At 40.5% G+C, this 17,757-nt stretch overlaps 1 protein-coding gene across 3 annotated transcripts in view; it reads right to left on the bottom strand.

Moving 5' to 3' along the window:
* clcn1 (chloride voltage-gated channel 1) overlaps positions 1-17,757 on the bottom strand; it is a 33,389-nt gene that overhangs the window by 3,140 nt on the left and 12,492 nt on the right. Inside the window, exons 1-21 of one of the 3 annotated variants that reach the window (XM_023331341.1) lie at positions 16,661-16,875; positions 14,121-14,346; positions 13,019-13,150; positions 12,758-12,886; positions 12,490-12,623; positions 12,046-12,123; positions 8,825-8,903; positions 7,171-7,296; positions 5,982-6,066; positions 5,739-5,840; positions 5,189-5,273; positions 3,833-3,988; positions 3,634-3,703; positions 3,433-3,543; positions 2,495-2,708; positions 2,274-2,407; positions 1,876-2,054; positions 747-831; positions 584-666; positions 251-295; positions 36-140 (exon numbers count right to left, since the gene is read on the bottom strand). In XM_023331341.1, the coding sequence (XP_023187109.1) occupies positions 36-140; positions 251-295; positions 584-666; positions 747-831; positions 1,876-2,054; positions 2,274-2,407; positions 2,495-2,708; positions 3,433-3,543; positions 3,634-3,703; positions 3,833-3,988; positions 5,189-5,273; positions 5,739-5,840; positions 5,982-6,066; positions 7,171-7,296; positions 8,825-8,903; positions 12,046-12,123; positions 12,490-12,623; positions 12,758-12,886; positions 13,019-13,150; positions 14,121-14,346; positions 16,661-16,687 (2,385 nt within the window). In that variant the 5' untranslated portion in view covers positions 16,688-16,875. Of the gene's footprint in view, positions 1-35; positions 141-250; positions 296-583; positions 667-746; positions 832-1,875; positions 2,055-2,273; positions 2,408-2,494; positions 2,709-3,432; positions 3,544-3,633; positions 3,704-3,832; positions 3,989-5,188; positions 5,274-5,738; positions 5,841-5,981; positions 6,067-7,170; positions 7,297-8,824; positions 8,904-10,387; positions 10,467-12,045; positions 12,124-12,489; positions 12,624-12,757; positions 12,887-13,018; positions 13,151-14,120; positions 14,347-16,660; positions 16,876-17,757 lie in introns of those variants that run through there. The other 2 variants (XM_023331340.1, XM_005798854.3) reach the window with 2 other exon arrangements.

Below are 17,757 nucleotides of genomic sequence, written 5' to 3'. Positions count from 1 at the left end.
CTTTCCTTCATGCATGGAGTTTTTGCAGCTCTTGCCTTGTGCAACGACGTCCTTTCCACCAGCTGAAACGGGGAGGGATCTATACGTATCTCCTCCATATCGACTGGTTTGTCCAGTTCTTCTTCTTCCCAAGCTTTGATCTGAACCAGCCAATCACAGAGCAGAGAGACACACTCAGATTATTGATCAGGACACTGGTTTGTTGGCTCTTTGCTAGCTGTGTGGCTGGTGAATCAGTGTTAAACAGCACCTCCTCGGGGGACATGGTGTCAGTAAGTGGAGGAGGCACGTCTTCCTGAAAGAGAAAGGAGGAACAGATGATGGACTGGCCAGTGAGCAGTTTGAGCACATAATGAGATACCCCTGGTGGTTTCAAGGTTTCAGCTGATGCGATGATGTCAGTCCTGTTTTACATGCTTCATGCTGTGCTCTTCTCACATTAGTGAGGCTGGCTCATGCTGCCAGGCTGGACTGATAACCCGGTCTTTTCTTCCGCTGCCAGCTTGACAGCAGATCACCGATGCCCTGCTGCTTGGAGCTGTTAACGTCAAAGTGATGTGTGTGTCCGCTGATCTCAAGGAACCTGAGTTTCAGTCTGGCCTGACGAGGACGACGAGGAGAAGAGTCTCTGAAGAGTCCTCCTGACAGACGACAGCTTGCGTTTGTCTGAGAACACGAGAGGGAGACACGTGTCAGAGAGGACAGACTGACGTGTGATGGACAAACTGGTGGAAATGCTGTTTTACCTGATCCTGTGTGGTTGGTGGCTGGCTCCTGGGGATTTGGGGCCGGGATGGGTCCGTTGCATCCTTCTTGCACAGGAGAGACAGCCTGAGGGTTGCAACATGATTAGTTTATGTTTGGTCAATTTAGGGTCCAAATCAGGTGACGTTTGACGTTCAACATTGTGTAATTCTCTAATTAGGCATTGTAAATGTATTTTTCACATTTTGTCCCCTCACAACCACAGATTTCAAAGTATTTCCTAAAGCATTACACTGCCTCGAAGTAGTCCAAAGTTGTGAAGTTGATGGAAAACAATGCATGGTTTGGCACGCATTTGCATTCAACCCCATTTCACTGATACCCCTAAATAAAATTACCATAAGAAGTTGTCTAATTAATGTTAGATGCATGTTCATTGCATTTTTTGACGAAAGTCATTCTTAGATAATGAGATTTTAGTCAGCTCAGTTCTACCTATTCAGAATGAGCTGTTTTTGAGCATCTTGTCCCTTTAAATCCAAATAAGCTGTTCCTGGCCACGCCCCCCAACTCAACGTTTACATTTTCACATGAAAATGGCTGAAAACACACACGCAATTATACAGTCAAACAGCTTTAGAAAGCAGAAGCAGAGCTTTATGCACAACCAACAAGAATGCAACAAGTGTTTTCTGGATGGTAAGTTAACAGCAAAACACTTGTCTTTTCCAGCAGCCATTGTACAGAATGTAGAACATTAATGGTGCGTTCACACCAAACACGTTTAGAGCATCATGCGCGACTGGTCTACATTCAAAGTCTATGTGGAGGTGCATTAAGGGCCATTGCGGCGCGTTTCTTGTGTTTAGCGTGGTGCAATTTGAACCGTTTGAAGGGTCAAGAGCGTCCAACATATCCGACAAATAGGACAACAACGACTAGAGAGACTTTGACGTGTTTGACACACCCTCAATACGCCCTCAACATGCCCAAACTGAAACCATACATAGACATGGCCCTTCACATAAATTGCCAGGTCTGACAAGATAACTTTAATCAGATAGGCAGCCAAGAGCACTTTAAAAGATTACAAGAATTTCTGGCTCCTTGTCTCAGAATATAAATAACTTAAGGTTTAAAAGTTTTGCACAAGCAATGTATTCCTTAGACCTTGTCACTGCTTTCTTCTCCCTCCTCATCTACAAAACTGAAGGACTCCCAGCTGAGTTTGGAGCCTTGCCCCGGTGAACTGGGACCTCTTTCAAAGACTCGTCTTTCTGGAGAGAGCCACCAGTCTAAGACAGCCTGAAGCTCCGTCCTCTCAATCGAGCCAAGGAGGATCATGGATTCTGCAGGAAAGCAAAACATTTTTTTAGAAAAGTATTGACTTTACTCTCATGGCTGTGAGAGGGAAGTTTCCTTGGCTGAGCATAAAGCCTGGAAATTGACTAAAGGTGAATCAAACTGAGCTTTATGGAAAGAACACAGATTATGGCTTGTCTAATACTTTAACACTAAAAGGAAAATCAGGAGCTTAACAGCCAATGTGCTGATGTGGGTCGCCTTACCTTTAGAGTCAACTAGCGGGATCGTTTTCAACGTTGTGCTTTCCAACAGGTGGTTTAATTCCCGAAAAGTGGATTGGGAGGACAAGAATTTCACTTTGCGCACCATGATGTCCTCCACAAAGATGTTATACTTGCTGCGAAAAGAAAAGCAGCAACACCATAGTAAACAAAATGCTTCTTTCAAAGCCTGACAATGTAGAAATAAAGGCCTTTAACTTCACCTGATGTGCCCGAGAGCCAGCTCAGGCAGGTAGGGCAGCTTCTTGACCTGGATGATGGAGTCGTACAGAGATGGCTGCAGACCCTGGGCCACCATGTTAGCCAGGATGACTGCCACCATCATAGGTAAGATATGGGAGATTTGACCAGTCAGCTCGAAGCAGATTACCGCCGTGGAAACCGTGTGAGTGACGGCGCCCGTCATGGCTGCAGCTCCTATCACAAACCAGACCAAACCATGATCAATCCAAAGAAACTTCACATTTAGATTGTGAAGGAATTACACATCAGTAACATTTGTTCAAATCATTTAAAAACATTCATTCAGAGGTTCACATTTTTATCTCCAATTTTTAACAAGGTGCACCAGAGATAGTTAAACGGTGCAAACTTTGAAAGATTTTAGGAAAAAATACAGACAAAATGGAAATCTACAACATTTTTTAGCGGTACAAATACAAGTAAATGCAGTGTCTTGAAAAAGTTTGTTCTCCTTATTTTTGCATCTTTGCACATTTTAAATAGTTCAGGTCATTGAATAAATTAATTTATAAAGGGGAAAAACTATCCAAGCCAAACCTTGCTTTATGTCAAGTGAAGAGTATTTGTGCAGCACATTTCAGCAATTTATTTGATGATCAAAAAGTTATATTTATTAGTCGAAGTGAAATCTGTTGACTGTCTTAATGGCAACCTTTAAGGTTTTTTTAAAATATTTTTTTAGACCCAGCTGAATTAATTTATTGTGAGGCTTTGTATTTTTAGATAAAATGCTAAAAGGTTTCTAAACTGCTCATATCACTATAATATAAATATTATCCAAATAAAGTGCATACATTCCAGGTTATTTAAAGAAAACTGTAACTTTTGCCAAATCTACCATAAAACCTCTTGAGATCTGCAAATCTCAGTGCGTAAATGTGAGGAGTAAGAGGCTAACCAATCACAGCGTAGCCTCCTGGCAGGATGCGGTAAACTATTCCATCGAACAGTATCCCGTTCGGGAAAAGAGTGGCCATGATCTCCCCGACGAGGCGGCCGAAAGCAGCTCCTTGTGGAGAGAGATAAGGCACGCTGGTAAAGACAAACTGAACAGAAGCTCAGCGTCAGATACTGCACTCGAGTTACGAAATCCTCCTACCTAAAATGAAGACTGGCATGAAGGCGCCAGAGGGGATAGGCATCGTGGTAGAAACTGCTGACATCCAGAACTACAGGACAAAGGCAGGATCAAGGTAGGATAGAGCCCTGTCAGCCCCAGCAGGTTTACTGGTTTTAATTTATGCTGTTCCTTTGAATGCAACAACCCACACGTGCTGTAAAGAGGAAGGAGAAGATACCTTCATGACAAAGAAGAGGAGAAGGATGAGGAAGACGCTGACATGTGGATGCAGCCAGGCGGCGGAGCGGCCGAGGCCGGGGGCAGCAGCCGGGTCAGAAATTTTGGTCCAGGTGAAATTATCAAAAAGAGAGTTGATGCACTCTCTGGGCATCAGCTGTCAGAACGGAGATATGAAGACAGGAAAACTGGTCAGTGTTGATTATTCTATCACCAAAAAGTATTTTATTACTTTAAAAATGACCTATTATGTTTCCTTGAACAGGTTAGGATTGGTCTAGGGGTATACAAAACATGTTCATTACAGTTTTTGCACAAAATCATAATGAGAATTTACTGAGCTTCTGTTAGAATGAGCTGTTTTAAAGTCTCTTGTCACTTTAAATCCAAATAAGTTGCTGCTGGCCACGCCCCCAACTCAACATTTACGCTTGCCTGCAAAAAGACGCACGATTATACAACTGTACATGTTTAAAAAGCAGAAGTGAAGCCTCCTGAACAACCAACAAGAATGCAGCAAGTGGTTTCTAATTTGTAAGTCAACAGCAAAACACTTGTCTTTTCCAGCAGCCATTGTACCGTGCATACAGCAGTAAAACCAGCTGTATGGTATATCATTAAATGTGCTTGAGCTCCACTTGGGTTGGGCTCAAATGTGGTTGCTAGGTAGTGGCGCAGTGCCGGTCAATGATGAATCATCAAAGGGGAGTTTTTTGAAACGGCTCAATTTCCAGATAAGAGTAAACATTAACTTACTGCTAAAAAGTGGCTATGTAGTTTTTTAAAAACTACAGTAGAAATCCAAATGGAAGTAGAGAAACATGCTAAAAGTGAATTTTGCATCATAGCTCCCCTTTAAAGTCTTTCAAGTGGTTAAAACACTATGAAGCCTAGAGAATGTGATGAGGTTTCAGTGTCTGGCTGCCTTCTGAACACATTCCTTTGGAGTTGTTTCAAATATGGATGTCCTACCAGAAGGGTGGGAGAGAGGAAAAAAGAGTGGATGGAAGGATGGATGGATACCAACATTTTCAGCATTTCAATCTGTGTTTCTAATGCGCACCTAATCAGCCCAACACTCCACCTTTGTGTCTCTGTTTTAGATAGAATCATAGTTAAAAGTTAGAATGAAAGGGGCATGCTGTGGTGGCGCAGGGGGTTAGCACGCCCCACGTTTGGAGGCCTTAGTCCTCGACGCGGACGTCGCGGATTCGACTCCCGGTCCCGACGACCTTTGCCGCATGTCTTCCCCCTCTCCTCACCCTCCTGTCGAAAAAATACGAGCCACTAGCGCCGCAAAAACTCTTCGGAGAAAAAAAAAAAAAGTTAGAATGAAAAAAGTGAGTTTGCATCTCACCTCTCCAGCCATGAACTGCCCAAACCCAGGAGGAAATGTGAAGGTGGCAATGATGAGCGTCACCGCCCCTGGGTAGATCAAACGACTGCAAGCGTACACAAACACAGACTCATTAGGAGGAACATTGTATTCTCAGATACCGACTGCTCTGCGTGTCATTTAAATTAGCGTCTGTTTGTAACCAGCGCTGACTGCATGAGTCTCCTGGCGCTGCAGCTCACCGCTCCCTAATGGTAAAGCTTAATGTTCCCTGACTGCATAGTCTCAGAGGATAAGTGAATCTCCCCATTGAGTGAATAACTGGGTGTAAGGTTGTTAAGGCTTTGCTGCTCTCCTGGCCAGTTTTGTGAGGCTGATGAATTTAGAGAGCAGAGCTGAGACACATTACGAGGAAATGGATCTAAATGCACAAGTGGTTTCCATTTCAGGGAAATCGTTTCTGCAAGAATCACTGCAGTTTCAGAGCCGAGCGCCGCAGTCATTTGCAGCGACTGGGAGAGCAACATCTGTACACTATGTGTATGTGTATGTGTGTGTGTTAGGATCTTACTGTTTGGTTAGAAAGCGTGTGAGAGCGGTTGGTCTTCTCATGAAGAGAACCACCTGTCTGTTTAAGTAAACAAAGAACGCTCCCAAAAAACCGCAGGAGATCCTGAAACATGAAGCAAACTTCGAGTTTAGTTCACCAAGAGTCCAAAGTCCATTTTGTAACAACATATTAAGGTTAAATACTCAAAAATATAGTGTTTGCAGCACACACACACATATGTACAAGTACTAACAATATCCTCACCCTATGATTGCAAATGCTGGTAACTCCTGCAGGTCAAAGGGGAAATCCATCCTGAAGTTGGTTTTGAAAAGAGCTGTGATTGTGACTGAGAAAAGTGGAACAAAAATAATTACATAACAAAAAAGACAATGGAGATAATTATAGCAAGCAGCTACAGTACTTCTCTACTCGTTGCACACTATTTAGAGGACAATTTACACAATGAAGTTTGAAGTTTTGATTATAGGGCAGCAAGGAGGATTAAAAATAGACATGTGGTAAGGCAACAGCTTCCAAAATTCAGGACTAATATTCTAGTGAATATACAGCTCTGGAAAGAATTAAGAGCCCACTGCACTGAACTCCACTGAAAAACTCCTGGTTATTCCACCAAATGTTGATTTCTGAACTCTTCCTGAGTTAAAACATTAGTTTTGTTGTTTCTAAATGAGTATGAACTTGTTTTATTGAGGTCTGAAAGCACTGGATCTTTTTTGTTATTTTGACCATTTCTCATTTTCTGCAAATAAAAACTAAATTTTTGCTTGGAATTTCAGAGACATGTTGTCAGTAGTTCATAGAATAAAAGAATAATGTTCAATTTACTCAAACATATACATATAAAAAGTAAAATCAGAGAACTGATCATTTTAAGTGGTCTCTTAATATTTTTCCAATGCTATAGATATAAAGTCTGTTGCTAAATAGCTGAAGAGAAAATGGTACCCGAGGGTCAATAAGTCTCCAAAACAACCTTAGGGATTTTGAATGCATCTTCTACTAAGGGTGCCAATAATAATGCAGGGCGATGTTTTGTCTGTGTAATGTTTTAGAAAAAAATACCCAAACATGTCTAAGTTTATGAACAAGATTAGCTTTAATGATCAAATGGCATTGCATGAGGTTCAAATATGTGCATCTTTGTAAAAGCAAAAAATGGACTTAAAGTTTGTGAAATGTTAAGAGTGCTTAACTTTTTCTAAATGTTGGCATTTTGTGTCTTAGAGAAACAAACAGCATGATTTAAATACTGGATGGTGCTGCTGAACTGCTTTTATAGTATGAGTGATGACTTCAAAAGTTTAAGCTTTATCTAAAGAAGCAAATTCTACTTAGCTGCCATGCTCAACATTTTTTGTGTGTGTGTGAAATGCAACCTCAGCGGTCTTTCCACAGCAGATTGCCTGTTCGTGTGGAGTTAACTTCTCACCGGCATCCTTGTTCCAAACAGAAAGCACCCTGAATATGAAGGCACTGAATGTGGCAGCAAAGTATCCCCGCCAGTAATTCCTCACAGCAAAGTAGGTAGACGTGACCTCAATACTGAACAGCACTCCTGGTGAGGGAGGAGAGAAGAAGGGAGGAAAGACATAAGGAGGAGGGATTACAGAGAGGAAGAAAATGAGGATGGATGGAGAGGTAATTGGGAGAGGGGAAAGAGAAGGTGAGAAAAGACAGAGATTAGTTTAAAATAGCAAAATGAGTCCAGAAACTAGTAATTATACTCAACAAGAGAACCGTGGGGAGTTAACAAACACACGCCTACAAGTAATTACACTGAGTAGCACACAAACACAAAAGAAAAATAAAATGAGACACAGTGAATTAACCAAAAACAACTGAACATAATACAGGGATGAAAATATATTTAAAGACCAGAGTATGCCAGGTTTTGAATTTTTTATGCCCTAGAAAGTGTCCAGAAGTTTCATACATTTTAGATAAACAGACTTTTATCTGCCATCCACCATCAGGGAGGCATGTAATCAGTCCCAAATTCATTCTGCAGCCTAACGCTGAGCTTAAATATGCAGCTACAGTCACATCCAACAACCTTCAAGAAGTACGAGGCAGAGCTCTGCAGAAGACTTTTGCAAATTGAATAACAGGCGACATTTATTTATGCTTGAGCAAACTATTAAAAACTGAGGATTTCTGCTAAAGGTTTTGTGTTTTACTAATTTAGTAATTCTTTTGCAATTGTGCATTTCAAGAAAGCTTAAGAGTCCAAATTACCCAAATTAGAAAACCACAAAGTTTCAGTAAATTTTACAATAAAATAACTGGAAAAAAATTACATTTAACACTCGTGATTATAGATAAAAACTGATCTGATCTAACTATTGGAATTTTGCCAAATGTGCAGTTATGTGAGGAAATTAGCACACCTGATTAAATATTTAATTCTTTATTTAAAAATGTTCAAGTATTATAACATTTCAGAGGCTATTGAGATCATTACCAGATTGAAATGCTGCTAAAATCATGTTTCCGAAAGCCTGATGCGGCTCTTTAGAGCTCAAACTTTTATTTTCTCTCACTTCAGCAACCAAACTAAATGTCTGAGGTTTAAACTGGACAAATATTCCTCAAAATGACAATGACATGCACCAAGCAAGATGCATCTGCGTGATCTTGTTTATTTTAATTTAAATAGATGCAGGTGTCTTATTTTAAATAATATTTCCTTATATTATATGTGTATATTTCTATTTCTATTTATATATAAAAGTAAACGTTCTCCCCTGTGTTGGATTTATTGCCAAGACACAATGTTTCAGCAACACACCAACCAAACACAGATATTCTTACTGTTTCTGGTAACTACATAAGAAGACATATTTTAAAACAAAAATATACTTAATGAATCTCTAAACAATTTCATTAACTTCCTTTAAACTACACAAATATATATATTTTTATTTTAGCATACGAGCTTTGGGTTCAGAATCTAAAGGAGTTTTTGTTATTTTTATATCTATTCTTATTGACATGTTTCAGGTGTAGCTGAAGATACGCAGCACAACGAAACAAGATTGGCGAGACGGTTCAGAATGAGCGACAGAGTGAAGTTTGTACAGTACCTCCTAGTGGAGTGCCGAAACAGCATCCCACCCCAACGGCACAGCCGACAGTCAGTATATCTGTGTAACCATATGGGTTCTACTGACACAGAAAACAGAGGGAGAGGAGGGACGTAAAGAGGTGAGACAGGGATGAAAGCCCAGAGACGATACGGGGAGAAAATTAGGATGACAGTTGGAAGTAAGAAAGGACAGTAAGTTGGAGGGAAAAAGGAATAAAAGATCAAGGTGGAGAGAACAGGATGGAGAACCACAGGGGGGGTGGGAGGAGAACAATGACAGTGAGGGAGCAAAATGGAAGAAAGTCAATAAATAATGCTCACTAGAGTGTGATAAAAACTGACAGGGAGAGGAAACAAAGCAGCAACAGAAGATATAAGGAAAAGGATGAGCAGTGTTTAGAAAAACTGCGTCAAATGACCACATCGCCTTCAGATTTGGATCCATGCAACAAACAGCTGACTTGAAACACTTCAAATCATCGTGACCAACATTGGATTAAACAAAAACTCATATTTTTATTGTTTAGGCATGAAAAGCAGTCAGGAGAAAAACTACACACACTGTTGCTGCTTCCTTAAGAGATTAAGTATCAGACAGGCGGAGCTAAACGATCACCAGCAGCTGCGAGCTTCTTATCAGAGCAGAGGTTTTGGCAGTTTGCTAGTCTGCAGGGTTCAGCTGGGTGTTTACACAATGCCAGGGCAGGAAGATATCAACAATGACTTAATGAAGCAAGTGTTACTGCTTGAGTGTCTGGGAGTGTCACTTGACATTTATCATTCGACAGTCAGAAAGGCTCAGAAACCGAAAGCTCTGGCCCTACATGCTTCATTTAGAATCTTAAATATAAAACGCTTCCTGGTAAGGATTAAAACAAATACTGAAAGATAAGGATCATTTAGGAAAGTAAAGGTTTTGTTTTCTCTAACATGAAAAAATGATTGCTGTTACAAGCTGAGATTTTTCCATGAAAGTTTTGTTGGCCATAGAAATACATTTTCTCTTATTAATTACTTATTATTACAGTTATTAGTAATAATCTCATAAAATTCCCTTATTACGGTAATTGTTTTTTGTCTACAGCAAAGCCAGACAAAATCATATTATTGCTCGTATTCTCAAAAGTTGCTTAGCCCCAAAAGGCCTGCAGTGACAGTTCTAGTGCCTGAAGAAATGTAAACAAAGACAGCTATTGTGCTTGCTATCAGGAGGTCGCCATTGTATGTGATAGTGCATAGTTGAGGAATTAATACACCTGGCTATTGATCGTAGTTTGGGTTTAAGTTGGCAGCTGTTTGTAAACACGAGTTTACAAATTATGAATGGGGTGGGATGCATTTAGAGTAATTTATTTACATGTTAGAATAGAAAACCAGTCATATACTTCTAAAAATGTTACAATCCAATGTTCAGAGGTATTAAGAGGCTAAACTTTTTATTTGTTCTGTGCCATGTTTACAGAGGAAGACAGAGGTCAAATATCTTATCTGAGCTTCAGATGTTTCTTCAGGAGAGCAAAGCTGTCCGCAGACTTGTTTCTGATTGGTTGGTGAGACTTGCCTCCTATAGGAGCAGCAAAACAGGTGGCCACTCCCACCGCACACGCACACACCAGCAGGTCCTTGTTATGGATGCCACTCTGGGGTTAGGCGTAACACAAGCAAGCAGGGGCGAGCCAGAACCAGGAGAGTGGGGGAAGAGGGAGACGGGGACACGGGAGATCACTGTTAATACACATGCCAGACATCATGGTCACACTATTAATACAGACACAAACACAGGCGAAGTGTGAGAGACAATCAAAACAAAGGCAAACTGGAAGGGGAAAGCAGGAGCTGGGCAGGACAAACACACACAAACACGGAAAATCAATTACAGGTTTCCCATTTTCAGCTAGCTGGTCAATCTGAAGGAAACTCAAAGCAGCAACAAAAGCTGTAACAATCTCTTAAAATTGATGTCTCTTGGAATAAACGTTGGTTTAAAAAAGCAGTTATTCCTGTTCCATTATTTCTAGAAAATTTTATGACTTCAAATTCAAAACTTTACACAGATTTAATTAGTATTTGGTAGCATTGCCTTTAAACTGCATGACCTGCATCAAACATTTCGGGTTTCCTTCCGCAAAAGCTTCTCACAATAACTTGTTGGAAATTTTCCCCCATTCTTCTTGACAGAACTGATGGAACTGAGTCAGATTTATGGTCAACTTTCTATGGGAACAAGTTCACAACTTTGGTCACTTGGAAACATTGTCTTTGTTGAATTTAAGTAGTTAGTGGGATGCTTAGGCTAATATGTTGGGATATTGCTGTAATATCTCTACATATGTTCTTTCCTTGTGTTGACATCTATTTTGTGAAGTGCACCAGTTCTTCCTGCAGCAAAAAGCTCAAACAACATGATGCTCCTACCCATGTAATTCACATTGGGATGTTGTCCCCAGGCTTGCAAGCTACCCTCTCTTTTCCCTTAATTTAAAGATGATCATTAGGACTAATCTTTCAGGTTAATGTCATCAGGCCACAGGAGAAAGTTAGTGTCTTTGTACCAATTGCTTCATCCTTACTGAACCTATACATGTAACTATATACTTGTTGCATATACAAACTGTTCTTTACAGATTCAAAGACAGACTTTTCAGTGGGAACCCTGTAACTTTAATGATGATAATACCACAAACAATACAGGAAATTACAGAACCTAGCAAAAGCATTGAAAACTCTTTGCACATTTTGTCACATTAAACTTAAGATTAAACTTTATAGTATTTTATTAGCATTTTTGGTGGTAAATCAACACAAAGCAGCACATAAATGTGAAGAGGAAAGAATATGAAGTGTGCACCATCGTGTTTAGGAATGGTTGGCTCAAGGTGATGGATGTCGGTAGTTTCCATTTGTAGCTTCTTGTGTATTGGCCAAAAAGTTGAACATAGGCAACCAAACATTGCTACACTTTTCAAATAAAAAAAAAAGTTTCTCGTATTCCTTCTGCTTCACAGATATACACTACTTTATTCTGTTACATGAAATCCAAATAAACCAAAATACAGTCTGTGGTGATAACCTGACAAAATAGAAAAAAGTTCAAGAAGTATGAATGCTTTAGCAAAGCACCATACAAACCCAGCATTCTTCATCTAATTTGGTATTTTGATTGCTTTTCCACAAACCTGCTGATCAAAGTGCAGTTTCTTGGTCAGGGCTTCAGCTTACCTCATACACTCCAGAGAAGATGGACATGAATCGGCTCAGCACCGCGGCACAGATGCTGGCTATGTGGACAAACGGACCCTGGAGGTGAAGAGAGTACATTAGAGTTACTGGACGGATTTTCACACAGACCAGTTTCAGTGAAACAAAAGGATCCAGACTGGGACGTGTATCAGAACAGATAAATCAGCGAGTAATTGCTGGATGTGGCAGCTGTCCCGCTACTGTAATGGAGAAAATGAATGTACTCCGTTGAATAATTTGCCTCGGTCCCGTGAGGCGAGGGAGTGAGGGGAAACATGACAGAAGCTGATTTATTACTCACAGGCTGGAATGAAAGAGCAGATAGAGCGGTAGAGAAAGACATGACTACAGGATGATCTATAATAGATGTGTGGTGACAGAGCAATCTTGAAGGTAAAGAGGTTAAAAAGAGGGTCTGTTAACCTCTTTGCCCACTGGCATCCCGCTGCCGAGAGCAGCAGTCAGGCCGATGACTTTAGCTATGAAGGCTTTGAGGGTCAGGTACTCTTTCAGGACTACGCCTCTCAGGATGGTTTTGAGCTCTGGGATGCCAGAACCTGTCAACAAAACAAAGAAAACGCCAAACGGTGAACAAGCTATTGCAGCTACGTCAGTAAAAGTGAAGTTACCTTTTGCTAACTTCAAACGATGAAACAAACGGAGACAGAGAAGAGAGACAATGAGAGCTAACCGATGGCCTGAGGGGAAACCAGATGACAGAAGAGCGAGGCAAAAACGATGAGGATTATGGGATATGTAACCCAGGCAAGGTACTGCAGCGGCACATTGCCCTTAAGTTCTCCATGTATCCATTTGTAGGCTTTAACACAAAAGAAAAGCAACAACTGCATATGAGAATAAACATGGTAAATATCTGCTGCAGCACAATGAAACCACTGTGAAAATGCAGATTTAATAATAATAATCATCAGAGTAAATGCGACCAGGGTACCTTGTAGACTCTTGGCACTGGCGTAGTCCATGCTCCAGCTGACCAGAGCCATAGTCAGACCCAGAAGGATCAAAAATATCCAGTCCTCCCCCATCTTCGTCACAATATACCGCCTCACTCGAGCCAAACAGTCTGGGTCAGAGAGATAAAATTATTGAGTCACATCTACTGCAAGCATAAACTGATTAAATTACAATTTTGGCAATTGGATCAAAAAGGGACACCAAGATAATTTTAACATGCAACCTAAAATGATTTGAGTTGTTTGCAAGTTTAGGAAATCTTAAAGAAAGCATACAATACAAAATAAAGATTAAAAAAACTTAATATTAAGGCGTCAATTTTAATTTTGTTAAACCCAAAACATGACCTTAGGTTCACATCATCTGGTCGGCTTTAGTTTAAAAAAACTGAGGCACTCCAAATGAAAATCTGACTTGTTCTCCATATCGTTAGCTCCATCTATCTTCTCACCATCTCTGACCAGCTTCTGTTTTTTCTTAAAAAGAGTATCAACACAGCATGATGCTGCCACCACCATGTTTCATCCTGGAGACGGTGTGTTCATGAGGATGTGCAGTCATAATTTTCCAGGACGTGTACAGAACATCCTTCCTGCCAGGAACCATCAACATCTACAACAACTCTTTGAAGAACCTTGGGTAATATGAGTAACAATTATATTTAATTTTGCTTTGGGATTAGTACAGTATTTATTTTATTTGAACTGAAATGAATTCAAATGCACATTTTAATTTACCGATTCAAACTGTACATTGAGTGATGTATAGCTGTGCATTTTGTTTTCCATCCTGCTGACGGTATCAGCTCCTCGCAGTCATCCTGATCTCAGTGGCTTAAAATTTTACCTTAAGTCCTGCTGGTATTAAAGTTCTGTATCACATTTTATGAGCTTATCGTGTGGCATGTAAAATCATAATGTGCAAAGCATTCAGAAACCGATGCTGTACAATAATCTCTGTGTCACGGCAGAGCTGTGCCGTTAAAGAATTTTGCTTTCACTAAAGACAGACGCAAAACTGCAAAATGGAAGTGACGATAACGAGGCTGCAGGTTTGGAAAAGCCGCCGGTGTTGCTCACCCTGGCATTTGGAGTACGGCTGAGGCTTCTTGGTGGAGGAGTTGTGGCTTTGATGTGACTCCAAGATGGCAGGGTTCTGATGGAGGTGATGCCGCCGGCCGAGGCCTCTGCGGCCCGTGGCCGAGGTGTTTTCCCCGGCTTGTCTTCTCCATTGTCTCTCTGTCAGCAGGCGGGCGGCCTCTCGTCGGGCCAAGTTTCCAAGCTGCTCCCTGTACTCCCCGTACAGCTGTAACGCAGGGGCAACACCGAGGGTCACTGAGAAACAGAAAGCACTACCAACAAAACCTTCTGTTTGCAGAAAACAGGACGCAGTAAAAAGTTGGGTGAAATCCACAAGCCAGGGGAAATGGTTTTGGAGAGGAATAAAAGAAAATCTACTAGTGTGAAACCTGGGATTACAAGAAAGAGATGTGAATTTGTGCCTTGTGTGTAAAGGGATACACATCAGCCTGAATACCTTGACAGACAAAAATAGACAAATATGGCATCGAGAGTGGAAAAACCCCTCCCTGAGTGGAGGAAGAGGCTGAACAAGAGCCCAAGGAGGAGATCCTGGAGGAGAAAACACATGCCACATCTTCTTCTTCCGACTGCGCGCCTGCTTTACGCCTACAACCACAGGGCCTGGCACACACGCCGGGCCCAGAAAACACGACACCTTGCGATCGGTTTGCAGAGTACTCGTTAAAATCGCAGGAGCCGTAAAACGCTGCAGAGGCTCCGAGCTGCAACCAAACCCTGCAGATCACATGCATCCCACCACTCAAGCTAAAAAATCATAAGGAGGGCTGGCTGCCACGCATTTCTGTCTCATGTTCACACAGGAAAGGAGAGCAGGCACATCCAAGCACGAGGCCCTGCACTCTCAGCTTCCAAGCACATCATTTCCCAATGAAGTCACAATATGAAGGACAATCTGCGAGCTCATCTGCTGGGAGACGTTTCAGCCTGACGGGGACAAGTTGTTGTTTTTTTTTTTATTATTTTTATTTTTAGGAAAGATTTTTTTTCAGATTTTCTTCCTTTAACAAACAGCCCCGATGTGATAACTGACTCACTACAACCACATGACAAAGTGACTAATATAGAAGTTTATAATTAATACATGAATGCACCACATAGCAGGTGGCCATGCAGTTACTGCCGCAGGCTTTTGAAGCCTCTAAATCATCTAGTGAGTTATTTTAAATCTCGTTAAACACCACAAATCACAAAGTGTAATTCGGAACATCAGCTGCATCCCTAACAGGATGGTAAACTCAACCTCATAAAGAAATTACTTACACAAGACCCAAAACTAAAAATCTCAGTTTTAGTTTGGATGTTTTCAATCGTTTTGAAGTCCAGATGCTGTCGGAGTGAAAGTGGTAAACATTTCTCAAGGACGCATTTAAAATGAGTTCAGGAGTTTGTTCAGTGGACAGAAAATGAAACATAGAAAGTCATTCATTATTTTGGATCTAATCTGGTTTTTATTTCAGTTTCTTGGTCTTGTTTTAAATCTGACTAAATATCTTCATTTTAGACTAGTTAGGAATAACGAAAGTTGCTTCTGTTTGTGAAATGGCAGAAATATCAGGAGACATTCTGGAACAAATATCAAAACAATCTTGATAAACAATCTGGGAAATCCAGATGATGATATCAGAGCTCTGTAATCTCTGATTAATTAATGATTCATTCGCTTCATTTGAATAAACTGAAGGCCGAATGTGGATGTATTTTAAGGCTCCAAACATGTTGTTCCCCAGTATAAAATCTAAAAAAGATATCAGTATTGAATATCCTTGGGTACAATTTCCAGATGTGTGAAGGCGTCACATTCAGCAGTTTAAATGCAGTGTAAATACCATGGGAATGTCCAGAAAATGTGAGTATCAATCCCAGAACAAAATCAAAAGAAGTTGTGAAGATGCTAGCTGAAGCCGGTCAGACTAAGAGAGTGATTATCCACAGTAAAATAAGTGAAATATGTCCCACACCAACATGAGTTGAAAGGCCACTCAGAGAGGAAAGCAACAAGGAAAACACAAGCCACATTTTCTGAATTCACTCAGGCACAATAACTTCATGATTCTGGACATGTCCTGTCCCAAAGTGTCTGACTATAATGTCCAAAATGGAAACAATAAATGCCAGATTTTATGCAGACCAAAGAAAATCAAATCTAAGATCAAAAATGTAATAATAATTGAACGATAATCTTGCATCTCAGGAAGGAGTCAGCAGCAAAAATAATAAAGTAATTTTAATACCTAATTTAACTACAGACAATTTTTATGACATAAAAGTCAGTAGATAAATGTAAAAATGACTTTTTGTTTTATTTATGCAAGTAAATTAGAAACATTTCTTAAAAGGAAGTTTTTTGGAGATAAAATATATTTTAATGTAAACTGAAATGTATCGAGCTATTTCTAAACCTTAGTGAAATAAAAAAGAGTTGTAAAAAGACCATTTAGCCCCTTTCAGGGCGAATAAAAGTAATCAAATAAAGTCAGCCTCCGTCTGCAGGGAGCCTTGGGTCGTGGCGGTTTTACCTGTTCTTCATCAGTTGTCTTCAGCATGATGTGGCAGCAGCTCTGGTGCTGTTCTGTCTCTCATCACATTCTGCAGACGAGCTCACCACCACCAACACTGATATGCTACACATTAACATGGGAACGCTAATCCATCAACATCATCAAACAGCTGCTGGCACCAGGCACCGCCGAAACCAGGGACAGTGGCAACAGGAACCTGGAGGACGAAGAACTACCAGCGAAACATTTTACCTCCAATGGAAAGCAGGCAGAATGCTCTTGCATTATGTTTCGTATTCATTGGGGAAGTAATTTATGGTGGAGCTTCATGGCCAGCTAGTTTTGAATCTACTCAACAGAATTGGGCCCTTTTTAAAGAAGTTTGTTGTTCTCTAAAAATAAAAATAAAGGCTCATTGAGCTCTTTACCAATTCACACTTCCTCTTGTATGATGAAGGCACAGGGTTGCCATTTCATACATAAATGATTGCAAATCAGTTTATTTCTCATGGTAGTTAAGCCTTTTGATGAATTATGGAGATCTCTCATATAATTCAGTTTACTTGTGCTCTATTTTCTCAAAACTTTATGCAACATCATGCTTGTTCCTGTTTACTGATCTCTTTCTGATCCCTTATACGTGTTTCAAGTTTTGAGCCCTTCATTAGAGGATAGCATAATCATGTGTTAGAGTGGCATAGTCAAAGTTCAGAACTAAATACAATTGAGAATCTGTGACAAAGCATCAAAACTTGTATTCACGTTGATGTGCTCTCAACTCAACCTGACTCAGCTCGGAGAAAACTTTCAACTTTTCAACAAGCAAAACTGACCTGCTGCTGAAACCGTGTTATTTTCCGTCCTTTTCACAATAAAAGACCCGTCTGTGTTAATCTATCTCATAAAATCCAGTTCAAATACACCAAAGTTTGTGCTTGTAACAAGGCAAAGTGTAAAAAAGTTCACTGAATGAGAATACTTTTACCAGGTAGCGTAAGACGTTGAACAAATGAGCTGGTGACAGCGTGAGAAGGCCGCTGCAGTCAGGATTTATTCCTGTCTGGTCATTTGCTTTCTCTCAGCCTTGTGTGTTCATTGTGTCACCGTTTGACCTT

This window comes from Xiphophorus maculatus, chromosome 3 (assembly GCF_002775205.1).
Source record: "Xiphophorus maculatus strain JP 163 A chromosome 3, X_maculatus-5.0-male, whole genome shotgun sequence".
Classification (NCBI taxonomy): domain Eukaryota; kingdom Metazoa; phylum Chordata; class Actinopteri; order Cyprinodontiformes; family Poeciliidae; genus Xiphophorus; species Xiphophorus maculatus.
The sequence above is the reverse complement of the archived record's forward strand: the minus strand, read 5'-3'. Positions and strand labels throughout refer to the sequence as shown.